This window comes from Tetrao urogallus (assembly GCF_951394365.1).
Source record: "Tetrao urogallus genome assembly, chromosome: 7".
Taxonomy (NCBI): Eukaryota; Metazoa; Chordata; class Aves; order Galliformes; family Phasianidae; genus Tetrao; species Tetrao urogallus.
Window position 1 is genome coordinate 5,214,912 of NC_136820.1, and position 23,395 is coordinate 5,238,306.

Genomic DNA, 23,395 nt, shown 5'->3' on the forward strand with positions numbered 1-23,395 from the left:
TTAAAGCAATCTGACCCAACTCCCCCGCAGTGAACAGGGACACCTATGGCCAGATCAGGTTGCTCAGTTATGGCAAAGCATTCAGGCCAGCAGCTCCTGCTGTTTTCTACTAGGTGCACAGAAAAGTGAACGTATGGGGGCATTCTTACATTCCCCTCGAGTTTGGTATTCACTGAGTCAAGAGTGGCCACCTGAAGAACAGTAACCACTCCTACTCTGAAGGTGTCCACACCAAAGGTCAGCTGTTTTGAATACTTACGTAGTATCCAGTGCTCTCCTTTGCACTGCAGTTATAATACCCCAGGCGCAGCTCCTCAGGAGAGATCTCTGGAAAGCCTGCAGGGAGGCAAACAATCAATATGCTCCAAAGGAAATACAACAAAAATACAAAATTGCCCTCTAGAGTTACACAAGAAAATGCCCTTGCTACACCACCTGGGACAAGCCAGTTCTACTTGGAGACACAAAAAGGACTCCTGGTGTAACTTCAGGGGTGCAAACACACCAAAGAAATACCGTAATCCAATGCCCCTGTTGCATCACAAGGCAAGACATCACCTTGCAAGTGCTTCCATTGAGGCACAGCAGTGTGGACAAGTATAGAAATGCAGCCTGAACAGTAGCAGCATGCAGCACTCAGCAAGGCTAAAAACAGTACTGACCTGAAACATTATGCTTGCCCATCACAGGAGAGTAACATGAAAACATCCACTGTCCAGAAGATTCCCAGGTTGCCTTGTCTTCTGCTATACAGTCACTAGAAAACAGAACATGACAGCAAAAGAAATTACACAGTCGGAAGCCAAACGGCAAAAAGCAAAGTCAAACTCAAATAGCCAAAGCCATGCCAATTAATTCCATAGGATGCTGCTCAGAGGGAACAACTGAAGAATACTACAACCATCTTGAAAGACACAGCAGTTGCTCTGCTGGACACACAGATGTCCGACAAAGCATTTTACCGTATCATCGAACCGCAAGTAAATCACATCAGGTCTGTAAGAGAAGCGAAACCTCAGTGCTTCCTATGGTTCCCCCCACACATCCCAGCTTCCATCCCCCAGAACACATCCTCTCCATTATCCAGAGGAAGCCAGTAAGCACTTAAGGAGCTCATTGCGAGCGCTTCCCAGGGGACAGGGTCATCACTTACAAAAGTTTCTGCTGTCCATCTCTGTGGTCATCACCTGGGTTTGCACTGCTTAACGCAGAGAGCGCATTCTGCGAGGAGACTGCACTTTTCTTGCCTGCTGCTCCAAAACTGGAGGCACCAAAGAGTCCTCCTCCATCACCTCCCATGTGCTGGATCATGGGTGGCTGGCTAAGGTTTGTGTTTCCCTGGGAAGCAGGACCCAATCCTTTCACAGTTCCTTCCGTGTGCTGGAATACAGTGGGCTGGCTAAGAACTGTGGGTGTCTGGGTTGTGGTACCCCATGCTGCCACAGCTCCTCCTGTGTACTGGCTCATGGAGGGCTGGCTAAGGACTGTGGTTGTCTGGATTGTGATATTCCATCCTCCTACAGGCCCTCCCGAGTGCTGGATCATCAGGGGCTAGCTAAGGATTGTAGTTGTCTGCGTTGTGCTACCCCATCTTCCTCCATGTCCTCTCAAGCGCTGGAGCACGGATGCTCTGACAGCATTTTTGTATCTCTGGATTGTTGCACGCCATCGTCCTCTGGCTCCTCTGACGAGACCTGCTAATGAAGAAGAAAGGATGCAAAGTGTTGCAGACGGCGTGCGATTCGTACAACGTCAACCAAGCCAGCAAAGTGTCGGAAGCAAAACGCACTCCCGGCGAGTCAGCCTGTCACTTGCACTTGAAGGACTGAAGAGGACTTGTTAGTCGTTAATATAATAAAACCATTACCAAAATTAACACAAAGAACAATATTAACAGATAATTATAATCCAGCTAGTCATCTGGAAAATTGAATTTGTTGTATTTCCCCACTTCAGAGAAATCATAAGTACAAATTCATCAGTTTTACAAGTACCTTAAATATCAAAGTGATAATGAGCATTGGAAGTTAATTGCATAGAGTCAATTAGCTTCTAATTCAGTAAGTCACCTTACTGGAGGTGGATTTGGCAGCCAAAGAGCCAATGCAGTTCCTGGCCATACTTGAAAACTTGCACTTTGCCAGCTGGGTCTTGCCTAGAACTTGCCACTGATTTACTCCCAAGATACAGAAACATAATGTAGAATGCTGAACTTAAGTAGAGTTTATTCCAGCAATCCCCAGAAATCCTTGACTTTCTCTTCTTTTTACACTTTTATTTGCTTTTTATTTTTAGAAAAGGGAAAAAAAAAAAAAAAAAAAAAAAAAAAGCCTAAGAAAAAGGGAGAGGCTTTTTTTTTTCTTCTTGTTTTCTTTTAAGAATCCTTCCTGCAGTAGAGTCTTGGGAGAAGTCTTTGCACAGTTCTCTGATAAACTGAAAGGAAGATGTCTACATTTTTTATGTTCATTATTTCCTAGAACTTCTCAAAAAATGTAATTAACATATGGTAATGAAACACTTCCTGGTAATGGAGTGCCTGTGCTCTACACTTCATGTTCCTGTGACTACTGAAAAGTGTATGTCAAAATCAGGAAGGAAGAAGAGCATCTGTAAATACTGCCACAGGCACAGACATTGAAATTTGCTGGAGAATGCAAAAGCAGCTGCATTCCACCATTTCAGAAGCAGATTGTTTGTCAGACACCCAGTTTGAAGTCCAATGACTCTGCAAATCATCTGTGTGTGTCTTGGAAAACAGGGAAAAAAATAGATGACACCAACCTTTTCTCTGCAGATTAGAGCAACTGTGAGGTTTGACAAAACCACTCATTTTGTATTCACAGAGTAAATGAGAATCAATTAACCAAGAGCAAAAATGATCTCAGGGAGTAAGAACAGCAATATTAATATTATTTATTCAGTGTATCCTGTGGAACTATGTTGACTTTTCTGGACTGGGAGTGAATAAGAAAATTCATTGCATGGTTGCATTAGATGCCTGGAGAAGAAGCAGTCATTTTCCATCCTGATGCTGCCCAGAAGACTAATTCAGTAAGTAGAAAGCTGCAGGAGGCTTCCTTAGAGTAAATCCCCCAGGCTGAGACATAAGTCAGGACAAGACAAATGCGGTGATGTCACTGCCTGCATTACCTCATGGTAGCTCATGGCAGCCACATTTGATACCCGTTGCCATTCCTGGCAATTTAATGCCACCTTGTAAAAACCGAAATTCTCCTTTGAACTCTTACATCCAAGATGAGTCGTAGTGCCCTAGATCAAAATAAATCACTCAGGCACTGATGTGATATAATTCCAGTTTTACTGTACTATCGGCTCTTGCGTGGACAGCCAGCAACGTTTCTGCTGTGTATCTATGCTGATGTCTCCAAACCTGATTTAGATGAGGTAAAAAGTGGAGTACATGTAGAAGCTGGGAGAGGAAACCGAGTGATCTTTAACACCTATAGTGAGAGACAGAAAGCAGCTTTGTGTGAAGGAGGAACATTGTCTCTTGGGGGGGATATGGACCTGCATTCCACAGTGCTTGGTCATACAGCCAAAGGAAAATAGTCAAGGAAAATCAAGATGATTTCATGTTTCACAGGTGAAATTGTGACACTAGAGATGTAACGGAGAGAACCTGGCATCCTGAAAACTTATAGCTCCAATCTAGTATCACAAAAGCAATGAAATGGAGAAATGCACATGAACAGTCTAGTTACACAGCTTCCTTGCAGCTGTAAAGAAACTGCCTTTGATGCAGAAGGAAAACTTTTCCCCCTGAAAAGGTAAAGCTGTGCTCCCACAAGACTGGGGCTGTAGGAGAAAATGTGGCTTTGGAGAACTGACAGTAATCCTGATGTGCAAGACAGCTGGATTGCTTTTGCCTTCTGCATACGTGGGCAAGGAATTATACAGGGAAAGATAGATATGGATATAAATCTAGATATAGATAGGGAACATTCATTCAGTTTCAGTTTCCAGTGCTGAACCAAATACTAAGTATTTTCAACCATCCTGGACCCAGACATTTAGACCTCAAATTTTGCCTAATGCTCACTGATTGCATTTTCAGATACCTTCTTAGAGGCTCACTGGAGAGTTAGGTCTGGAAACAATATGCCCATTTGCTATTACTTCATCTGTTGTAGCCCACTGCAGCAGGAAAAGTAACACTGCTACAGAACTAAAAATAACTGAGGTGTTATGTTTCTAGCAGTAGAAAGAAATGTCCCTACTATTAGTGGAAATATAAAGATAATGAGCTCTCCAAGTTTGCTACCAGAAGCAAGAATGGTCATCCACTTAAAAACTCTGTAATGATTGTTATTTATATAGCCTACTTTAATCTTACAAATGCAGGAACAAAATGTCCGTGATTCATGGTTTGTAATTAATGCAATCACAACCCACTAAGCAGGCATCCTTAAACCAGCATTTTTCAGGCTGTTGTGTCTGAGCAGTGGTCCTCAGATCCATTGCAGGTAGCAAAAACCACACTGCAGCATAGCCTGCGTGAGGCATAGTGCCCCTCAGACAAGGATCAGCCCTGAGCAAAACAACTTCTTCCCCATTTGCTCAATGTACAGCATCTATACCCTGTGCTAAACTGCTCTGGCAGGGGGTAGTTCATGTCAGCCACAGGTGCTCAGAGTGGTATTTTCACAGTGCCTGCTGATATAAACTGCATCCAGTTTAAGATTAAGTATGCCAAGGTGGCTTTTTTCCTGTCACACAGGACTAGTTGGAACCCCGAGAATTTGACAATGAAAAGGAGCTGTCTGTGTCTCATCTGTGTATCAGTCACTGTAACACTCTCAAGTCAGAGAAGACATTTTTAATTTCTACTTAGTGGAGCCACACCACATTTTCAGTATAGGCTGGGATTCCTTTATAAAGAATTTAAGCCTTTCCATAAACAAACTTTTCCTGCTTAATAGTCTTTAGCCCACAAATCCCCCTGCCTCTGAAGCACAGAGAAAAACAGACACCAGTATGCCTGTAGCTATTCAGTGCCATGCACAGTGACTGTTCCTTTGTATATGTATGCTTAAATCATAGCAGGCACCAGACTTCTCTTTCTAAGTCACCCAGTATTGCCTTTAAATACCATCCCAAAGGCCTGGGCCCTTGGACATTGCCACAGTGGAAAAGATAAAATTACTGGAACACCTGGTGATAATCCAGCTTCCCCAAATTCACCTCAGATCGTGTTTAATCTGTGGTGCAACTGGTCACTCCCTTGCTTTGCCTGGGTAATAGGTCATTTCTGAAAGGATTAAAAAATGATGAATGAACCTCAGGTGCCCTATCTTTATTCAAAACCGTCTGCTCGTTTCGACAGATACACAAAGCTGAAACTTGATTCCACTCCCCACCTACAGATTTCCACGCAGGAGAGCCACATTTACCATTTATATTATTTAAAATGAGCTGTCATTTATTCAGAACCTTGCATAGAAATGCAGTTCCTGACTACGTGCTTGTGTGACTAAAATGAAAGCATTTCCTTCCAGCCAGCTTTTGCTAGTGGCATCTTTTTCTCTTTCACCATCAACGTGATTTCTCTAGCCCTGTGCTGAGACCTGCACTATGCATCTAAATTGCTGTGCCATCACAGCTCTGCTGATACGGTATGAGTGCCTGGAGATCATAAAGGTTTGCCTGGCCAACTACAGCACTTTTGAGGTCCGTAGAGCAAAAAGTGGGCTGGGTGTGTATGCTGGAGCAGCCACACCATATTTGAAACAATTTCTTATCTTAGGAGCTTTGTTATTTAGTCAAGTGAAATGTGACTTAAGCAAATATCTCCAGATACATCCTTTCTCTTACAATTGGGCAGCGTAATATTTTGGTGATAATACATGTTTGCAAGTCTATGAGCCAAAGAGAGTTTAATCTGTGACCTTTTTCACCTGAGGGAGTTACTGTTACTGGGGACATCACATCTTCAGCTTTATTAGGCATCATTATCATGAGGAAGAAGGGAAATACGAGGTATGGTTTAATGCTACGAGATATGGTTTAGTGCTTGTGGTACTAATAGGAATGGGAGGGTGGTTGGACTAGATGATCTTGCAGGTCATTTCCAACCTTGTGATTCTGTGATTCTGTGGTAAATTGATCTCTTAGCTTCTTTTCACATATAGCAAACTAGGGCTGGAGGAAAGCATGAGGCTGAACTTCAGTCCTGAGAAACACACTGGGCTGTAACCATCCTAGAGATAGCTGGATTTATTTTCATTACTGCATTCTTTCACGCGGATTTTCATAGTAGGGATTATTCATGCCATCTATTTTAGGCGCCTCGCTGTAGGTATGTAAGATAGGAAGTTGCTTTTGCTATGATCTGTCTGTAGCCAACAGAAGAAAGCTCTCTGAGCTGCCTTTAGGTTTCTCTGGCTGTACAGAAGGATTCAGTTCCTAATTTAGACCCTTGAAGTTGACGATATAAATCCCTCTGACATTCATACATCATCAAATATGTCAAGATTAATGTTCCTCTCTGACAACTAAGAACCTAATCCTCTACTGCAAGACTAAGGCCTCCAAAGGCTCTGAATCAAATGCCGTCAGCAAATATAAAGCTTTCAAGAGAAAGTATTTTTTTTTTTTTTTTTTTTTTTTTTTTTTTTTTTTTTTTTTTTTAATGCACAGCAATGCATATCAACATGTTATCTGAAGGAAAACACATCATTTTCAGCTGATCTATATTTCTAAATAGCCATCTGGAACGTCTCCAGACTTTTTTGGCCTCTTACCAACAGGCAATTTATTCAAGAAGAATCAAGGAAAAAAAATAGTGTATCTGAAACGTTAAATGTTATTCCAAACCTGTGCAGTAACTCTGTGGCTGCACAACTAACCTGAGTGGAACCTCTGCAGGCAGATAGATGCAGAAAATAGCTGCTGTGCTCTGGTGCGCTAAGCAGTAAGAACAGCATGAAATTACTGAAGGCTGTGATGTGGCTATGGGCATATTTTAGCAGCTCACCTTATTTCTGTTCACGTTAATGCACACCAAGAGGAAAACAAACAAACAAACAAACTTTACAGTGCTAAAATGAGGTTCACAGTACAACATTCGAAATGTAGAAGAAACTTGCAAGTAGGTCATGTATTTATCCACATCTACTTGACTTATTCAGCACGAGGGCAAAAATAGCAGGTGGTAGCTAGAGAGAGAAAAGGGTGAAGAACTGCTTAACAAGAACAGGGGTGTTCAGAACTGGATGGAAATTACACCTGGACAAACCCCCAGGCTTTTCACTTCCACAACAGAATTTTTGCTGCTTCTTAAGAAAGAAGGATAACAACACTAAGAAGCAGAAGTGATTGGTTGATCATACTGATTTCTTAGCTGAGGAGGTTACTGATGATGATGCACGTTTTCCTTCAAAGATATTTGTACTTTTTTTGTAAATTAGCAAAAGAGAACAATGGGCAAACTATTATCCAAGCATGACCAAAGCCTGTAGACTAGAATGATTTACTAGGAGGGGATCAACACATGGGAATTGCTTTGTAGCTCTATGAACCTGAAGAAACATGACAAAAGTATAAATATATACATATATATTTAAAATCATTATACTGAAAGTGTGTGAAAGTATTTTTATGAAGCCATTTATGAATTAATTGCCATTAATGAATTAGGAAATAAATTTAAAAGCAAAAATTAGAAGCCATTCACTGGATGTGCTAGGACAGCTTATTATCCTCTGAGTTTTTAATGTAACCTCAATTCAGGATACAAATACCACATGTCTACATTTTAGGATGATACTGTTCTACAAAAGGTGTTCTAGTCTTGAGTGAAGGGGCTGATTTCTACCCACTTCCGCATTTAGCTCACAGATGCAGAAATAAAAACTTGGAACTGGTGCTGTGAGTGAGCTGGAGATCCTAGAATATGTCTTTCCCGCGCTCAGAGATAGTGATCAAATAAACCCTGCTTTTCTCAAGTATTGTGGAGTTACTCCTATGTTACTGCTAAGCCCACAAAACAGGTTACACTGTCTTAAATACTGCTGTTTCATACTGCTCCTTAAGAACTTACCTCTCCAGTGATGTACACTAAGTCTAATTCAGTACAAGAAATGTCAGTTCCTGCCCAGCCTTTTTTGTTTTGTGAAACATGTGAAGTACTTAAAAATCAAGGAGTCATTCTCTGTTGTTTAAATGACAGTGCTCAACATGTAATGAAGTGCAAGCCCATGGACCTTTACTCATGGAAATCAGTTTCAGGTCCCCCTTAAAACATGAAAAGCAAAGCAAGCATTTTCTTTCAGCCCCAGCCTGGGATCTAAAGAGCATCACCAATTCTGAGGCCAGCTTTGTACATAACCTTGATAGCATGAGACTTCTCTGGTGTTTTGATTCGCTTCTCTTACAAAAAGGAGTATAGCATGTCCCCTCTTCCACCTTTCATTTTCACAATAAATTCACATTTGAATATGTGGATTTCCCTGGCAGAAGTGCACACGGGCAGACAAGAAGTCTGACACATTAAAATACTGGGCTGGCACGATGGCACCCATTTGAAGTAAGCCTCACAGTGCTGACCGCATCAAGAGTGAGAGCCCTCAACTCTGCACAGCAGCACTGATGCACTCGTATGCAGCACGTGCATTTTCATGCTGATCTTCTGATGAATTTTTACAGCTCTGCAGTACTAAAACTCAACACATCAAATGTGTTTCTCTTTATCAAAGCATTTTTAGTGACAAATCTCATTGCTCTGTGTCAGAAATTCTCATGAAATGTTAATGCACCACAGGCAACACGGCAAAGAAAGCTACCCACTTGAAACCTTTGCAAAGCAAAATATCTGATCTAATATTAATACTTAAGGACCGACTGCATCAGCTGCACATCAAGCTAGTTCCCCTGAAGGGTCCTCTCATAGTATTATGCTACAGAAGCATACCCCTCAAACACAAAAGTTTCTAAAATGAACGAAACAGTGGTAAGTGCTGCACCATTGTCAAGTTAACTGGAATAGCATCCACTCACCACACACAAGGTTTTCATCAAGTACCTCCCAAATACCCATTTTCTTTCAAGGCACTAAATTAACAAAAAATTTCTGATTAAAAAGTGGCATCTTTTACACTCAGGTATTTCCCAAAGTGCTTTTTTTGTTTGTTTGTTTGTTTAATATCTATTCTGCAGTGAACACTTGTTAGAACAGAAGTTTTGAGTGGTGTGGGCACGTAGCACATTATGTACCAAGGATCTGGATGTGGAGTGGGGGGAACAGTGTCACCAGTCATCTTCTGAAGCCTTGGAGTACATGGGTGGTTGACAGTAATCAACATGAAAGTGTTCTGCACTGTGTCTAGGGTGCAGTATAAGAGCATGCTACTTCAAATATGGATTTTCTGTCAGCAGTAGTATTACAAACACGTATTGCTCTCAGGGACTAGTTTACTGTAAGTGCATACCATATCTAAAGGCAGGTAAAATTTACTCATTACAAAAGGGGAAGTGTTTTCCACTAAAGGACCAAAAGAAAAAGAAAAAAAAATGATTTGCCAGTAAGGGGAAAATTGGGAATTTGGGATGAAGCTCTTGAGGCTAAATGAAAAAAAAAAAAAGTTCACAATTTGATACTAGCTAGATTAGTCCTTATAGTCTCAGATCTTCACCATATTCTGAATCAAAGAATCATAGAATTGTTCAGATTGGAAAAGATCATCGAGTCCAATCATAACCTAACCATCCTACCCTACCTCTAACAACCCACTGCTAAGTCGTGCCCCTGAGCACTGCAAATGGTTTGTAAACACATTAAGGAATGGTGACTCAACCACCTCCCTGGGAGCCTATTCCAGTGCTTAACAACCCTTTGTGTAAAGAAATTTTCATGATATCCAGCCTAAACTAGGATGTCTTCTGCATCCTTTACAAATGCAAACTTCTTAGGCAATAAAAACCTGCACCCTATAGACAGTATAAAACTTTTTCTTAGCTTTGAAAAGGTAGGCAAGATAGAAAAAAGAAGGGAATAAGGGTTGTTACTGAAATTTCCAGCATCCTTTCATTCAGTGCTGTGACCTTCCAGATAAAAAGCTGCTTGCTTTGGAAAGCTGTGTGGTTTAAGAAATGAGCTCAGCTATTTCACATAGGTATTGACAGCCCTCTTGGACATCAGCCTGGAAAATGATGTAAATTTCATATTCTGAAGAAGCACCAGCAAGCAGGATCTTAAGGGAAAGAAATATGAAGTCCTTCATACAAGGAGAAAATTCCTCACTCCCTACAAGCACAAAAAAGGAAACAACTGTACTGAACCCACTGCAGATGGAAAGTCTTAAGCATGCTATGATGTCTGGCAATGCTCATTCAGACAACAAGCTATGGCAATAAATTATTGCTGCTCTCCTTTACATGGGGAAAGCTACAGGCCACCAGCACAGGGTCTGGTCTGGGGAGAATATGAGTCCTCAGACCTACTCCCAGTACTTCAGGTAAAGGATTAAGCTCACACAAGGTTTGAACACTGTGTTTGTGGACACTGCTGAACAAACTAACCGTGGGAGGTGGGAGAATGGCTCTTCAACACATCCAGAAATGAAAGTGATGTCCCCAGCTGTTGGGTGAGACTCTATGTGCCACCTGCCTAGCACCAAAGTCCCCAGCAAACCATGCTCAGACATCTGACTGTGAACTGCAGTGAGAATCAGATTGAGCTGTGACTGACAGGTGGAGATGAGCGGTCAGCTGGAAAGCAGTGATGCTGACTCCAGCAGAGCACGTCTCAATACATTGCAGTGCGTGAGATGCATTAGAGCACCTCAGTGTGCGTAGTTTAGGAGCACAAAGGGCATTTGCCTTTTAATAATGTTTTTATGAGCTGCCTGAGTGATTTGCAAGCAGTTCAATATCCACTGCTGCATACCAGTACTGCTGCATTTCTTAGAAGGCTGCTTGGATAACGCAAGGGAGAAAATGACTGTGATCAAAGTGAAATTACAATACACAATTGCATTTCTGTGAACAATTTGCACAGCTAATACAAATAGACTGGAAAAAATCAATTCAACGGGATCCATCAAAACACAAATAAAACAAAAAAAGCCTCGCCTCAGAGCAGTGCTTCCAAAACAAGACCCCATGAAGGTATGCTAATAAATAACTCTTATTTGGTTTATAATGTCGCTGTAAATGTGAAAGGATCTGCAAAAGGAAACGTTTATGCGTTCTTTTATTGGACCTCATTATGTGCGAGCAACGTTAAAAACAAATTATTTCGCTCTTGCTCAGGACTGACTTGATCACCCTGAAATGTCACAAACAAATGGACTGCCTGCTCTTGCAAGATAGCATTGTGTATTTTCAATCATATTTCCAAATCCTTAAACACTCACCTCATTAATACACTGTTGCATTTTCAAATAAGCACTTTGTCAGGTTAATGTCACTTTCAGCAGATGATGCATCCACAACACTTTTTATACTTTGCAGAAAAGTTTTTCAAACAGATAGTGACTTTGTACATTCACTGCCTTGCTGAATTGATACGGTCTGCTGCTTATGTTATGTCTTTTCATTCTTAGTAGGTACCTAAAAATGTTCACATCTCTCCTTGGTTGACCAGTCTTTGCTCCACGGAAAGCCACTGTGATCTGCACCAAGCTTTTCCCACTGTTACATTTCTTGTGTGAACTATAGCTAAATATGAAAGTTCAAATTATATTCACTACTTCAGAAATCATTCAGATTTCAGTGGAGCTTTTCCAGGGTGGCACTAGGAAGATGTGGAAAAGGCACAAGTAAACCAATTTTGCTTTTTAATTGTGTTGTTGGTTTACACTCTCTGTGCCCGTCGGTCTCATTGAACGACCTGCAGGGAGAACCCAACTTTCTGCATATTCATCTCTATCACACTTTGGCCAGGAAGAGAAGCAGCACATTTGGAAAACACTATTACCTGTATGTTTGTAGCATACTAGGGGGTCACTTTGGGCTGAGACTGTGAATTTACCTGCTGCTGGTGGGCCTAGCCCTCAAGCAACAAATCACATCTCATCCAAAGGATCTCGATGCTGGTGGGAAACTGATTCTGTTTCAGCTTATTTCTGAATGTGTGTCAGAAGCATTCAGTTAGTTACAAGTTTGGGAAAAGGGACCAGTAGCATCAGTAATTCTCTATAACATAATGTTGGTCCTGTTTACTGCATTTTTTCACAAATGACATTCTTCAAAACAGCCCAGCTTTTGGACAAGGCAGAGTACAAGGAGAAGGGCTGTTTTTATATTCCTGCCACATGCAGTGCACGCAGTGTGGAAACATGAAGGGCAAGAGGTGGGCTTGGGCTTTTCTTTGGGTCCCCAGAGCAAAACCAGGCATTAGGATGGCTGATACTTTGACAGTCTTTCAAAGGTCCCATTGGCAGTTCTGAGTATGCCTTATAGATACACTCAGCTGCCAGCAGGCTGAACGATGTGTTTTTTACATTGGCAGCAATCTGCTTTCGCTGTGTCAATTTCTGTTGGTTTATCGGAAGACTTAATTCTGGTTTTGACAGCTCCAAAATTGTTCTGTGGGCCTGAAGGACTGATTATGGTTTTCCTACCTTCAGCCTGTTTTAGACATTCAAATCCTAGTGACAGATGTGCTGCATTTGTTTTTGTTTGTAATGAAAGGTGCTCGCAGCCAAGGTGTGTAATCCTTTGGGTCCCGTGTTTCAGCATTAAGGAAGAAAGTGGATTTTTTTCTGAATTGCCTCGGAAAGGTTGCCTCTAAATTATACAGATTCCTGTTTGACTCCCCGCAGAAATAACAAGCAGGATTGTCACCTGACAGAGGGGATGCTAATTTTGCAGTTACTCTACATGAAGGTTTGGCTTCTGTTGCTAAAGGAAGATACGTGTGCAGATTTTTCTACCTGGCCTCTTTATATGCCAGCAGCAGACATTAAGAGAGATGACTGCAGAGCACAGGCTGCATTTCATGGTGCTGCCAGCAGTGTGGCTCTAATAAGTATGCTTTCCTAAGAATCATCATTTAGGTTCTCATTAGCTCTTGTTAAAAGACATGACTTTCAACTTTTGCCATTAGACATACAAATATATTATTAACACCTTTTAGTCCAACATCTCTACAGCAGTGTTTCTAACTGCAATCTAAAAAAAACTGTAATGGAAAGAACCTCTGCATGCGCTAAAAAGCACGTAGAGCATAAAGCTACATTAAGAAAGCAGGGATTTTTACTGTTCCCCTCTTGCATATTAAAGCAGCGACATTTATTACTCTGAATCTGTCTTTAGACAGACTTTTCTCCATCTTGCTGCACACAAAGCACCCAGCATTTTCATGTTCCATGCTTCCTTACCTCTAATTCATGCTACTCTCTATCACGAGTGCTAAAGCTTTTTTTTTTCTGCAGTTACTTCCTTCAAATTCATTGCATAACTGTGTATCAAATGTTTGCAAAGGTTTTAAAGGACTTTGGATTTTGCATGAAAGATATGAACATGACTGTGTCTGTATGTTCATGAGGTCCCATCCGTAGTACTACAGGTGAGATGGTAGGAGAAAAGTTTTTACTTGAAGGGTGATGCACTGGGACAGACTACCCAGAGAAGCTTTGGGTGCTCCATCCCTGGAGGCATTCAAGGCCAGGTTGGATGGGGCTCCGGGCAGCTGCATCTTGTACAGTGGTGTTTGAACTGGATGGGCTTTAAGGTCCCTTCCAACCGAAGGGACAACTTGTAATGGATGATATAACGTGCTATGATGGAGACCTAGATGATCTGATAAGATCAAAAGCTCAGAAATCAGTTATGGCAGTTTTAGGTGAAATCCAGATGCTAAATAATATTCAGTGCATTCTGGCATTGCAGTGTACTTCATGGAAAGAAGTTCAGCATGTATTTTCATGTATTGTATTTCCCATGTGACGATTTTACAAGGCATTCCTCCAGGGAATCTTACCAGTATATTTTATTTGTGTTATCTGCAAATACCAAGGGAGACAAAGCAGGTATGAAAATGAGAATGGATGCTGTCCTACCGCTGTGTAATTGCCAGCCTACAGTTAGACAAACATTGAGCTGCAGCTTGCAATATCATGGCTTGAACACCATGGCAATCTGCTTTACAGTTTGAAGTGAGGAAGAAAAAAAGACTGTACTCTTACCTATCAACTTAAAGTAGCTACCTCAACAGTATCTGAAACAATAGGAAAGGATTATAAATGCTGGTGCTCAGTGACAGTAATAATGACCAGAATGTCTGAATTACTATAGAAACTTCTTACATGGATAGTGCACAATTTTTATATGAGAAAATTCATGCAGCTGCTGTTGTGACCAATATATGGATAAGCAGACCTTAAAATGCTTGAGATAAAGTGCTGCCAAAAAGGATCAATAAGAAGGACCCAGAGGAAATAACAAAAGGATCTATGGAGAAAACTATCTATGGAGAAAATCTACTGGGGAAGGACAGAATTAAAGTGGACTTGTTAGTAGTTGATATCCTACAAAGTATATTTCTCCTGAAAAATATTAGAGACATAGGCATCACTTTATACAAATCAAGAAGCAATGAATTACAAACTGTGTAATTTCTTTGTCCTTTGAGGAGGCATGTCTCTGTTGATCTATAGAAGCTGCATTTACACTGAATGAGGCCAATTTCCTATGTGCTAGAATTTTCCTTTGTACTGCTTTCATTCTTCCTACCTGTTCTACTTTGCCTGAAGGAGAGAAGGGGAGTTAATTAATGAGTTGCATTTGAGATATACTTTCCCAGCAGCCAAATAATAGTGATTATTGTTCTTTCTTATAAGAGTTTTGATGTAGATATTTAGGCAAGCATAGGACTTAGGCTCATATACCTAGATTTGCTTGATTCCTATTTCAAAACCCGCAGCCACCTCCAAAGCATCCAACACAACTTATGGATGGTGTTTGCAGTGTTTGCCTTTATCTGTTGCTTAAGCAGCTGCTGAAATGTTGTCTACTGTTCAAATCCCTGAGTGGAGCTACATTCCAGAGAAGATTTCTCCTTGGAGCAGAAACTTCCCACTGAACAAAAAAATGCATAACCTCATAGGCCACACTCTCTTCTGCATGCAAGTAAAACAAAGGAAGTGGGGACACCCAGAACTGCCATCAACTCATCTCTCCACAGCATTCGTCCTCCACTCAGTTCTCCATTCAGCTCCTCACCCTTGTGGGAGGAACAGGGTTTTCTGGGAGCCTGAGACCACTGCTGATGTGGATGAACAATTCTATAAACTAAGTTCTCCTTCCTGTATGCTCTCCAGTGTTTTAGTAGGTGCCCTACTCCACACAATCCCCTTGCAGCCCTTAGTCCAGCTCTCTGTGAGTATGGGGTAGTGGGAGGGGGGTGGAAGAGTGCTTAGGAAGAGATTTATTAACAAAGGCAGGTTACTCAAAGGCCTAATACCCCTTGCAGCTGCAACACATTGCATTTGAACTGTCAAGCATCTGATCTCTTGCTCCCTGGTAAGTGCTACATCTTTAGAGGTTGATGCTGTGTGGCACGAGGTTGTTTCAGCCCTTCATTATTTAAGCTAGAGAGCTCTGAGGTGAGGCTGGAGCCTTACTCAGACCATTCTGTTAGCATCTTGCCTGATTCATCTCAGGGGTGGGGGACCTGAGCACAGAAATGTAAGAAATTCAATAAATATATAAAATGCTCACCCACTGTAACAAGACTTCTCTCTTCCTATGAACCAGAAGAAGAAAGAGGGGGAAAAAAAAAGGAAAAACGTCGCTTCTGTCACTTATAAAAGTCTGTATAGCCGTAACAGGAGAACTGAACAGGTTCCCTCTCAAAGGTTTTCAAGTGGGATTTGTTTCATCTCTTACATTTTGCGTTCTGCTCCAGGCCTTAAGCAGAAAACACACAGCTGCAGAGCACAGCGTGTCAGCAGTGCACGTTGCAGAGCTGCAGCTGATTGCCTGCTCAAAGCGCTGCCCAACCACAGCTCCAGCCCTGCACCCAGATGATCTGCAGGGCTGAGAGGGGCTGTGAGCAGCCACAACACTGGGAGAAGGGGCTGTGCCCAGCTCCCACCCTCATCTTTGGCACTACACTGTTCTGAGAGCTACAATGTTGGCACTTTAAATGGCATTTTTAGGTACGTAACTGGTGTCTTGTCTTTGACGTGCTGCTTCTGGTGCTCTTTGCACACAGCCAGGTGATGGGAACACCTGGTGATGTCCCCTGAACACGAGCTGGTGCTCAGCCCTGAGGAAGAACTTGCCTTACAAGCCTTGCCTCACATAGTCTGGTGCAGTCAACAAAACAAGACAAGGCATCCCACTTAACAATGAGACTGCTCAGTAAATTACGTGAACAGAGGCATAAAATTTCAGTAAGAGGCCCCAGCTACCAGCTTTGTCTGAGAGTCATGGATCACTACGTCCAGCTTAATAGGGCTGCTCTCATCGAGGGAAAAAAGACCAACCTGGGGATGAGATGACATGTGGAGCTTTTTAACCCATGGCAGCTTATCAGCAATCTGCTCCTTGCTTCCAACAGGAAAAAACTTCAGCATCTTTAGGGGAAATGACTTAAGGGAACATCAGTGTCAGCACTAATAATCAAATGATGGAGGGCTTTTTTCACAGCATCGCTAGCACAGAATTTTGTTTTAACCTCATTGGTCATAATGAAAGAAATATCCTGAAGTCTGCACAAGATACATCCCTTGGGCAATGCCATCAAGTCAATGAATTTCTATAGAAAGATTAACTGGGACAGTTGTAACACGTCTGTATTCCCATGCTAGATCACTAATTACCTCCATTTGTTTTCCATAATGGACTTCAATCTCAGTGGAGTTTTTTTTTGCCATGAACGTTTTTCTCACTTGCAGCAGTTACTGCACATTCACATTTGTCCCTCCAAGGGCAATGCTGTCTTTTTCCCATTTTTCCAGCCCTCAGGCCTGTGAGGCAGTGTCTACCACACCAGCTCATGCAATCACTCCTGGAACCAAGTGGATCCTGTATTCAAACAAAACGAGTCAAGGTCTTGCACTCATTTATACCCCAAAAAGTCCAAAGGGATTTTAATGAGCACAGTGGAGACTTGGTAAGTACTGGGTTTTTTTTAGGATTTTCACAGCTGCTTTCAGCACCTGCCAAATTACCCAGATGTTGCAGTGCTATACTCTGCGTGGTTCAGACTCCTTACAGAACAGGCTGCTTCTCAGTCCTTTTCTCACTCTTTTCAATAACTGCTGGTTTAAAAAAGCTGCATGTGTGATTTTGAAACAGTGGCGGATTCATAAGGCCAGGAACTTGCTGTGCCCTGGAAGACCTGTTGTTGCTGTGATGGGGATGAGAAGGGAGCAGAGAGGCTGCGGAGCTGCCTGGCTCATGCAGACTCCATCAGTTGTTTTTTCTCCCCATGCACCCTAGGCAAATCCACCTTTGCTCCCTACTTCCCTCTACTTTTTCTTATTATTGAAGTCTCGTGGATTTCTTCTTTTAAATTACATTTTTAGAAACTCCACCTCCTCTCAAAAGCAAACTGTCACTGCTCCTATCATATTAGTGTTTCTGTCTTCTCCTTAACCAAGAATCATTATTTTGTATAGTTTTTGAGCGCGCTTTTGGATCATGCTATCACATGATTGCATTAATTTTTTTAATTTTCTGTCAGAAATGAATGTAAGTAATTAATTGATTTTTCCACTATTCTTTCTGAAGAATTAAATGAACCTGTAGTCGCACAGTTGCCTAGCAATTCAGGCGAAGAAATGCAGCACATAGAATACATCCTGGTTAAAAAAAGTATTAAAAAATCAATGGCAATGACAAGCTAGCACGTAGTTATAAACAAAGGTTGATAAGTGCTGTTTTCAGGAAAGCAGGTGGTGTCATTTGGCCTGGAAACAAAACATCGGTGAAAGAACACTGGTATCTAACATGCAAGCCCCCAGCTCAGTGGGGAGAACTGAAGACACTAGCATTAATCAGGATGCTGGGGTTTAGGGTAGTGTATCAGCTAAGCTGATCCTCAATACTAACTTTTATCATAAGAGACATCAACAATATATTCCAGTGACATGTCTCACGTGTGGCACTGAAACTGTGTGGTGTGCAAAAGATGAGGGAAAAAACTGGCTGGTACATGATAGTGCAATGGACATGACGTTGTTGTGTGGAGGAGTGTTTCCATAATGAAAGGGAATTGAGAAATCTAATTTGTCTTTATCTGCTTTGGCACACGGAGCTGTGCTGTGCCTGGGGACACACTCTGCTGAGCGCCTGCCCAGTGCTTCCAGAAACTCAGAAACCCAAATTTACACCACCAGACAGGAGCAAGGGTTCCAGCTGCCAGCACAATGCAGCTGCAAAGTTTAAAACTTGTATAAAAAAGCCTCTGCACTCACCCAAAAACAGAAGGGCTTTAAATGGAAGGAGAGCTTTGAGCTGACTGAAAGTACCTAAAGCTACAGCTATCCTGGCAAGTGTTGTAGTGCAGCTGGAGCAGAGTGGAGTGAAGTGTGAGGGATATGGAGCTGGCATTCACACCATGCATTCGAGGGGGTCGCATTAGATGAGTGACTGCCCCCATGGTGTCTCAGCACTGGCTGACAGCTGCAAGGCACATGAAGTGGAGAACAGTTCTGGGACGAGCATCATTTGAAGTGAAGGCTCATTCACTTGGCTTCGTGGCATGAGTCAGAGAAATGGAGACCAACTGCAGTTTTAAAATGCATTTGGAACACAAACCAAAAATACTGAGATGGGCACAGGCTGGAAGGGAGGTTTTGGGTGCACAGCCCGCATCCCAGATACGACTGACCCTTCACATATGTCCAAGGAATTTCCCAAGGGTATCAGGAAGGGATGACAAAATGCTGGTGTGAAGAGGAAGATGAGAAGATGTCATTACTTTCTGCCTCTCTTCTCCTTGGAGTGCGCTGAGATGGGTGGGTGGAAGAGCAGACTGTGCATCCTCCTCTTCCCCAGGGATCATGAGCCCCCATTTACTGCCTGCTTGGAGGATGCTAAGATTGTCAAAAGCTGGAAGATACCCCGAGCTGAAGCTCTATTGATGTGTATTACTTTGAATCAATGAATATTTCATTACTGGAGAGAGAGAATATGAATCAATAATTCAGGAGCAAGGAAAGGGAAAGAGCTGGGTTTGAGCCACTGCTAGACACATTTCACTTTAAAGCACTTAAACTCTATGGTTTCTTCAAAAACCACCTTAATTACAGGCACCTACAGTCTCTTCAATGAAGTCCTAAAGCCAGTAATACTCATCAGAGAATTAAAATCATCCTTTGCCCCCATTAGTCTAATCAACAAGCAAAATTTAATATATGGCTTCAAACCAGGATTTTCTGTTGCCTTGAGTGGCTGTGAAAGTAGAAAACACAGAAATGCTGCTTAGAAGGACATTTTTGAGGCAGAGGAAGAGAGAAGAGAGAGAAAATTGTGTTGGGAAATACTGTGAGAGAAAAGTGCAAACTGGCAATAATTGAAAGATATTGAAATAATTGAAATAATGGCCATGAGATAAAGATGTAAGTAGGGAAGCATTGGGTGTACTTGTAGCAGGAATAATATTGCTGTTCTAATTTCATTTTGAACTGAACCTTGATGAAAAAAGGAGATAAAGGATTAGTGATACAGAAAAAAACGAAGCCTATTTTTCTAATGAAACAAAACTGGTTGATGCTTCCAAAGCATCAAATTCCATCTGCAAGTACCTGAAATGTCTGTAATGTGAAAGAGAGTGAAATAAACAAACGCTGCCAAAATCACAGTTATTTGCATGAAAGCACTGGTCACAATCATTTATTACTTGACAAAAAAAAAAAAAAAAAAAAATAGTTTTCCAATTGTCCAAATGTCTTTTTTCCAAAAGCACACATTTTCAAACCAATACTTTCTGATATGGGAGTTATAATGCCTTTATCACAGAAAATATTACAGACACGTTTAAAACATGCAAAGTGGTGGCATCAGAATGAAGCATTTTATCTCACTGCTCTACTTTTTTTTTTTTTTTTTAATTGAAGTTATTTTGCTTTTTGTCCTCAGAAATTGCACAAAATACTTTCCCAGCCTGCTCCCTTCCCTTGTGGTAACCTGTACAAGAAGAGCAATGTGCTCTGCTAATCTCAACAGCAAAACACTACACTGATGGACATCAAAATAACTCTCCTAATCTACGGGGAAGAGCTTTCTTAATATTTTGATTTTAGGTACATGAATTAATATTGCCCACATGCACAGGAGCAATTACAGCTTTGGCAGTCTCCTTCTACAACTCGCATTGCTGTGAGTGCTCATTTGTTCAGTAAGTAGCAGAATGGAGACTGGAATATCTTCTCCAATCTCCTCAAAGAATAAAAGATGGCCTGAGGTGTGTTCACTTTGGTGTACAGGACTGACCAGGCATAAGTAGGTTAACTTCAAGCTGACAGGGTGGGTTTGCTTATTAAATAACTAAGCATGTGAATAAAATCCTGACAAAATTCCTGCTAACTTCAGCAGCATCTGGATTTCACCTCAGGTGCTTTCAAGGGATATGCATTTCTTTTTGCAGTGAAACAAAAGGCAATGAAAACCAGACATTAGATATCTCAGTTTTTGGAGCAGATGCACCTGGGCGCTCACCTACTTCTTCTCCAGGATTATAATTTATCCATTCCTGGTGGGAAAGCTGGGGGCCTTAACAGGAGGCAAGGATTTGGAGGAGAAGCTGCAGGCGTGCTGAAGAACCAGATCTCATCTCTCTAAGGGGAGGCATGAAGGTGTACACAGGTGTACATTAAGTGTGCATTCATCTCACCTTGTCTCTCCAAATGAACAAGATCAAAGAAGTCCAGCTATCCAGCACTGTCTGAGACTTTTCCAGCTCCTTCAGTATCCTATGCAACCAGCAACAGGGGCTGCCCCTGCAGGTGATGGGAGCGGTACATCCAAGGGCCCTGCCTGCCTCTGCAGCATAACTGCACTTCTTCTCATGTAGTTTCGGTGGCTTTCCTTTGCAGATTCATTCACGGGACTCATAAACATAATGACCGATATCATCTGGCGCTACACAGGAGATTTCATGGCCCCTGACATCGTCTGCAGAGTCGTCCGCTACTTACAGGTACAGGACCATGTGCTCTCCTGCATGCCTGAGCTCACCCTAACAAAATGCTGCACAGATGCTTTGCTTCCACCAGGACTGCTAAATGCTGCCAGTAGTCATTTAACGTTTAAACACGTTTTATTTCAAACCTATTAAGTCCTTTACCTTTTGCAGACCTGGAAAAGGAAAAAGGTCTGGGTAAAAATACAGGTCTAAACTGTAAGTCTTTTTTTTTTTTAAAGTAGCGTAAGTTTTCATATATTCCTAGAGCAGTGTTTTATCTGGCACTGATTTCCACAGCAAACATGCCTCAACTACTTCCTTCTGTATCTTCTGCTCTAGGTGGTCCTCCTCTATGCTTCAACCTATGTCCTTGTGTCACTGAGCATAGACCGGTATCATGCCATAGTTTACCCCATGAAGTTCATGCAAGGAGGTAGGAGCATTTGCATACCTTGCTACTGCCATGGATAGTATTGCTAGCTTCATTTTGCTAAGAAAAGTTTCAAAATTATTCATCCTGTTCCCGTGAATTATTAATTCCTGCTGGATTCTGTTACCATTCTCTGAATGGCAAAGGAGCTGTGATTTCCAGATTTATTAAACTGCACTTGGCCCTCAGCAGTTTTTATAAGCATAGTGTTTGCAAAGAATGAAACGACATTTTAAAAGCACAGAGGTTTTCATTATCTTCCAGCATTTTGAGAAAATTATTATGAGCAAAAGGTATCCCTTACAGCTATACTGACTCTAGGAGCAGCAACGGCTTTATTACCTGTATATTCACATGAAAAAATAATTTGGATCGAGTGCAGTATTGAGAATTGATATGACAGTTTGATGTGAACTTCAGAAACTATAGCAACTAAGTTTGGACATTGATTCTATCTTAAAATTTCTTCAATTTGTCATTTTTGCAGCACTCAAATACACCTTGTATGCTTAGCGACACAATTTAAAGAACACGATTTCTTTCCTACGCAGCTTAAAGTCTGAAGTTATGTATGTTGCACAGGGGGAATAAATAGCAATAGCAGCAGGGGGGAAGGGGATCGGTTACAAAAGAGATGGCAGCTGAAAAATGCACTTCAGTCAGGGAGAAATATCATTCTTACTTTGGACAAATGACTATTGACAGCCTGCTCTATTCAGGGGATCAGAATAGTGGTCCTCTTTGGACTCAGAAAGCTGTGAATCCATCACAACCCAAGCAGTGTTGCACCCTTGGCAGATGTTAAAGCCCGAAAGCTTCAAATGCTTATGTGAAGTTCAGCCCCAGCACGCAGGCTGGCTTTTGCAGAGTGGGAGGATTGCTACCAAACTTTTATGAGCAGGCTTTTGGGTGTGCAGTGCATGTTGCAGCTCCCACCAGCCTGGGGTTCCCAAATCACCTTGAGCCAAGCAGGCCCGATGACATTTCTTCCTTACAGTACCTACTGGGCTTAGCAAAGAGGTTGTAACAACAACAACAAAAACCTCTATAAGTGCTTTTCTTTTTTTGTTGCTATGGAAAATTTGCTAGTTTAAAGAACAAATTGTATGCAATATTTTTTTTACTCTCACAGGAAGAGTGCTTTCTTTTATGTGATGCAGGCTCCTTTAAACTCTTCCTACACTTGTTGGGGTGCAGAATATCTCAGGCCTAAGAGATCTCAGTACTCATCCTTCTCCACCACAATGCATGTTACCCCTCATCTGTCCTACAGCGTGCAGAAGCACACCATTCCTCCACCACTCGACACAGGATGGCCAGAGGCTGAGCTGCAGTTCATTGTATAACACAGGGATAACGGGTCTAGGATGGCTGAAGGAGTACATCTGTTTCCCTTCATCACATTTACTGAAGCCAAAGTGGTTCAGGATGCTTTTCTAAGATCTGGCATGCTCACCATGATAAGCACCCTGATGAGCAGCACCTGCTTCCAGCTGGGCTGGTACCATGGAGAGATGTCTTTCATGGAGCCAGAATCGTACAACCAGCTGTGTATGTTCAAGTGGGGAAAAAGGAGGCAGTGTTAAATTCATAAGAATGCCTAAGAAGGCATGTTCATCACTAAAACTTCCTGGAATACATACATGCATACATTAACCTTTTGCACTTAGCTGTCCCTGGCAGAGCTTTCCTGTGTGCAGCTCTCAGGAGTCTTGTAGAAGAACAAAATGATTTACAAAACTTTGTCACTGGTGATGACCCAGATACTGTCAAAACAGCCCTGAGAGAATCAGTGGCAAGTAGCACGTATTGTTTCTTTTCAGAGTGAAATGCTCATCCCCCAAAACCCTTCAGTCAAGAAACACACA

General features: G+C 41.8%; 1 protein-coding gene across 1 annotated transcript in view; it reads left to right on the forward strand.

Moving 5' to 3' along the window:
* NPSR1 (neuropeptide S receptor 1) overlaps positions 1 to 23,395 on the forward strand; it is a gene marked incomplete at both ends in the record, with an annotated part of 59,071 nt that overhangs the window by 20,989 nt on the left and 14,687 nt on the right. Inside the window, 2 exons of the mRNA XM_079538732.1 lie at positions 21,009 to 21,112; positions 21,437 to 21,530. Coding sequence (XP_079394858.1) covers positions 21,009 to 21,112; positions 21,437 to 21,530 — 198 coding nt within the window. The remainder of the gene's footprint in view (positions 1 to 21,008; positions 21,113 to 21,436; positions 21,531 to 23,395) is intronic.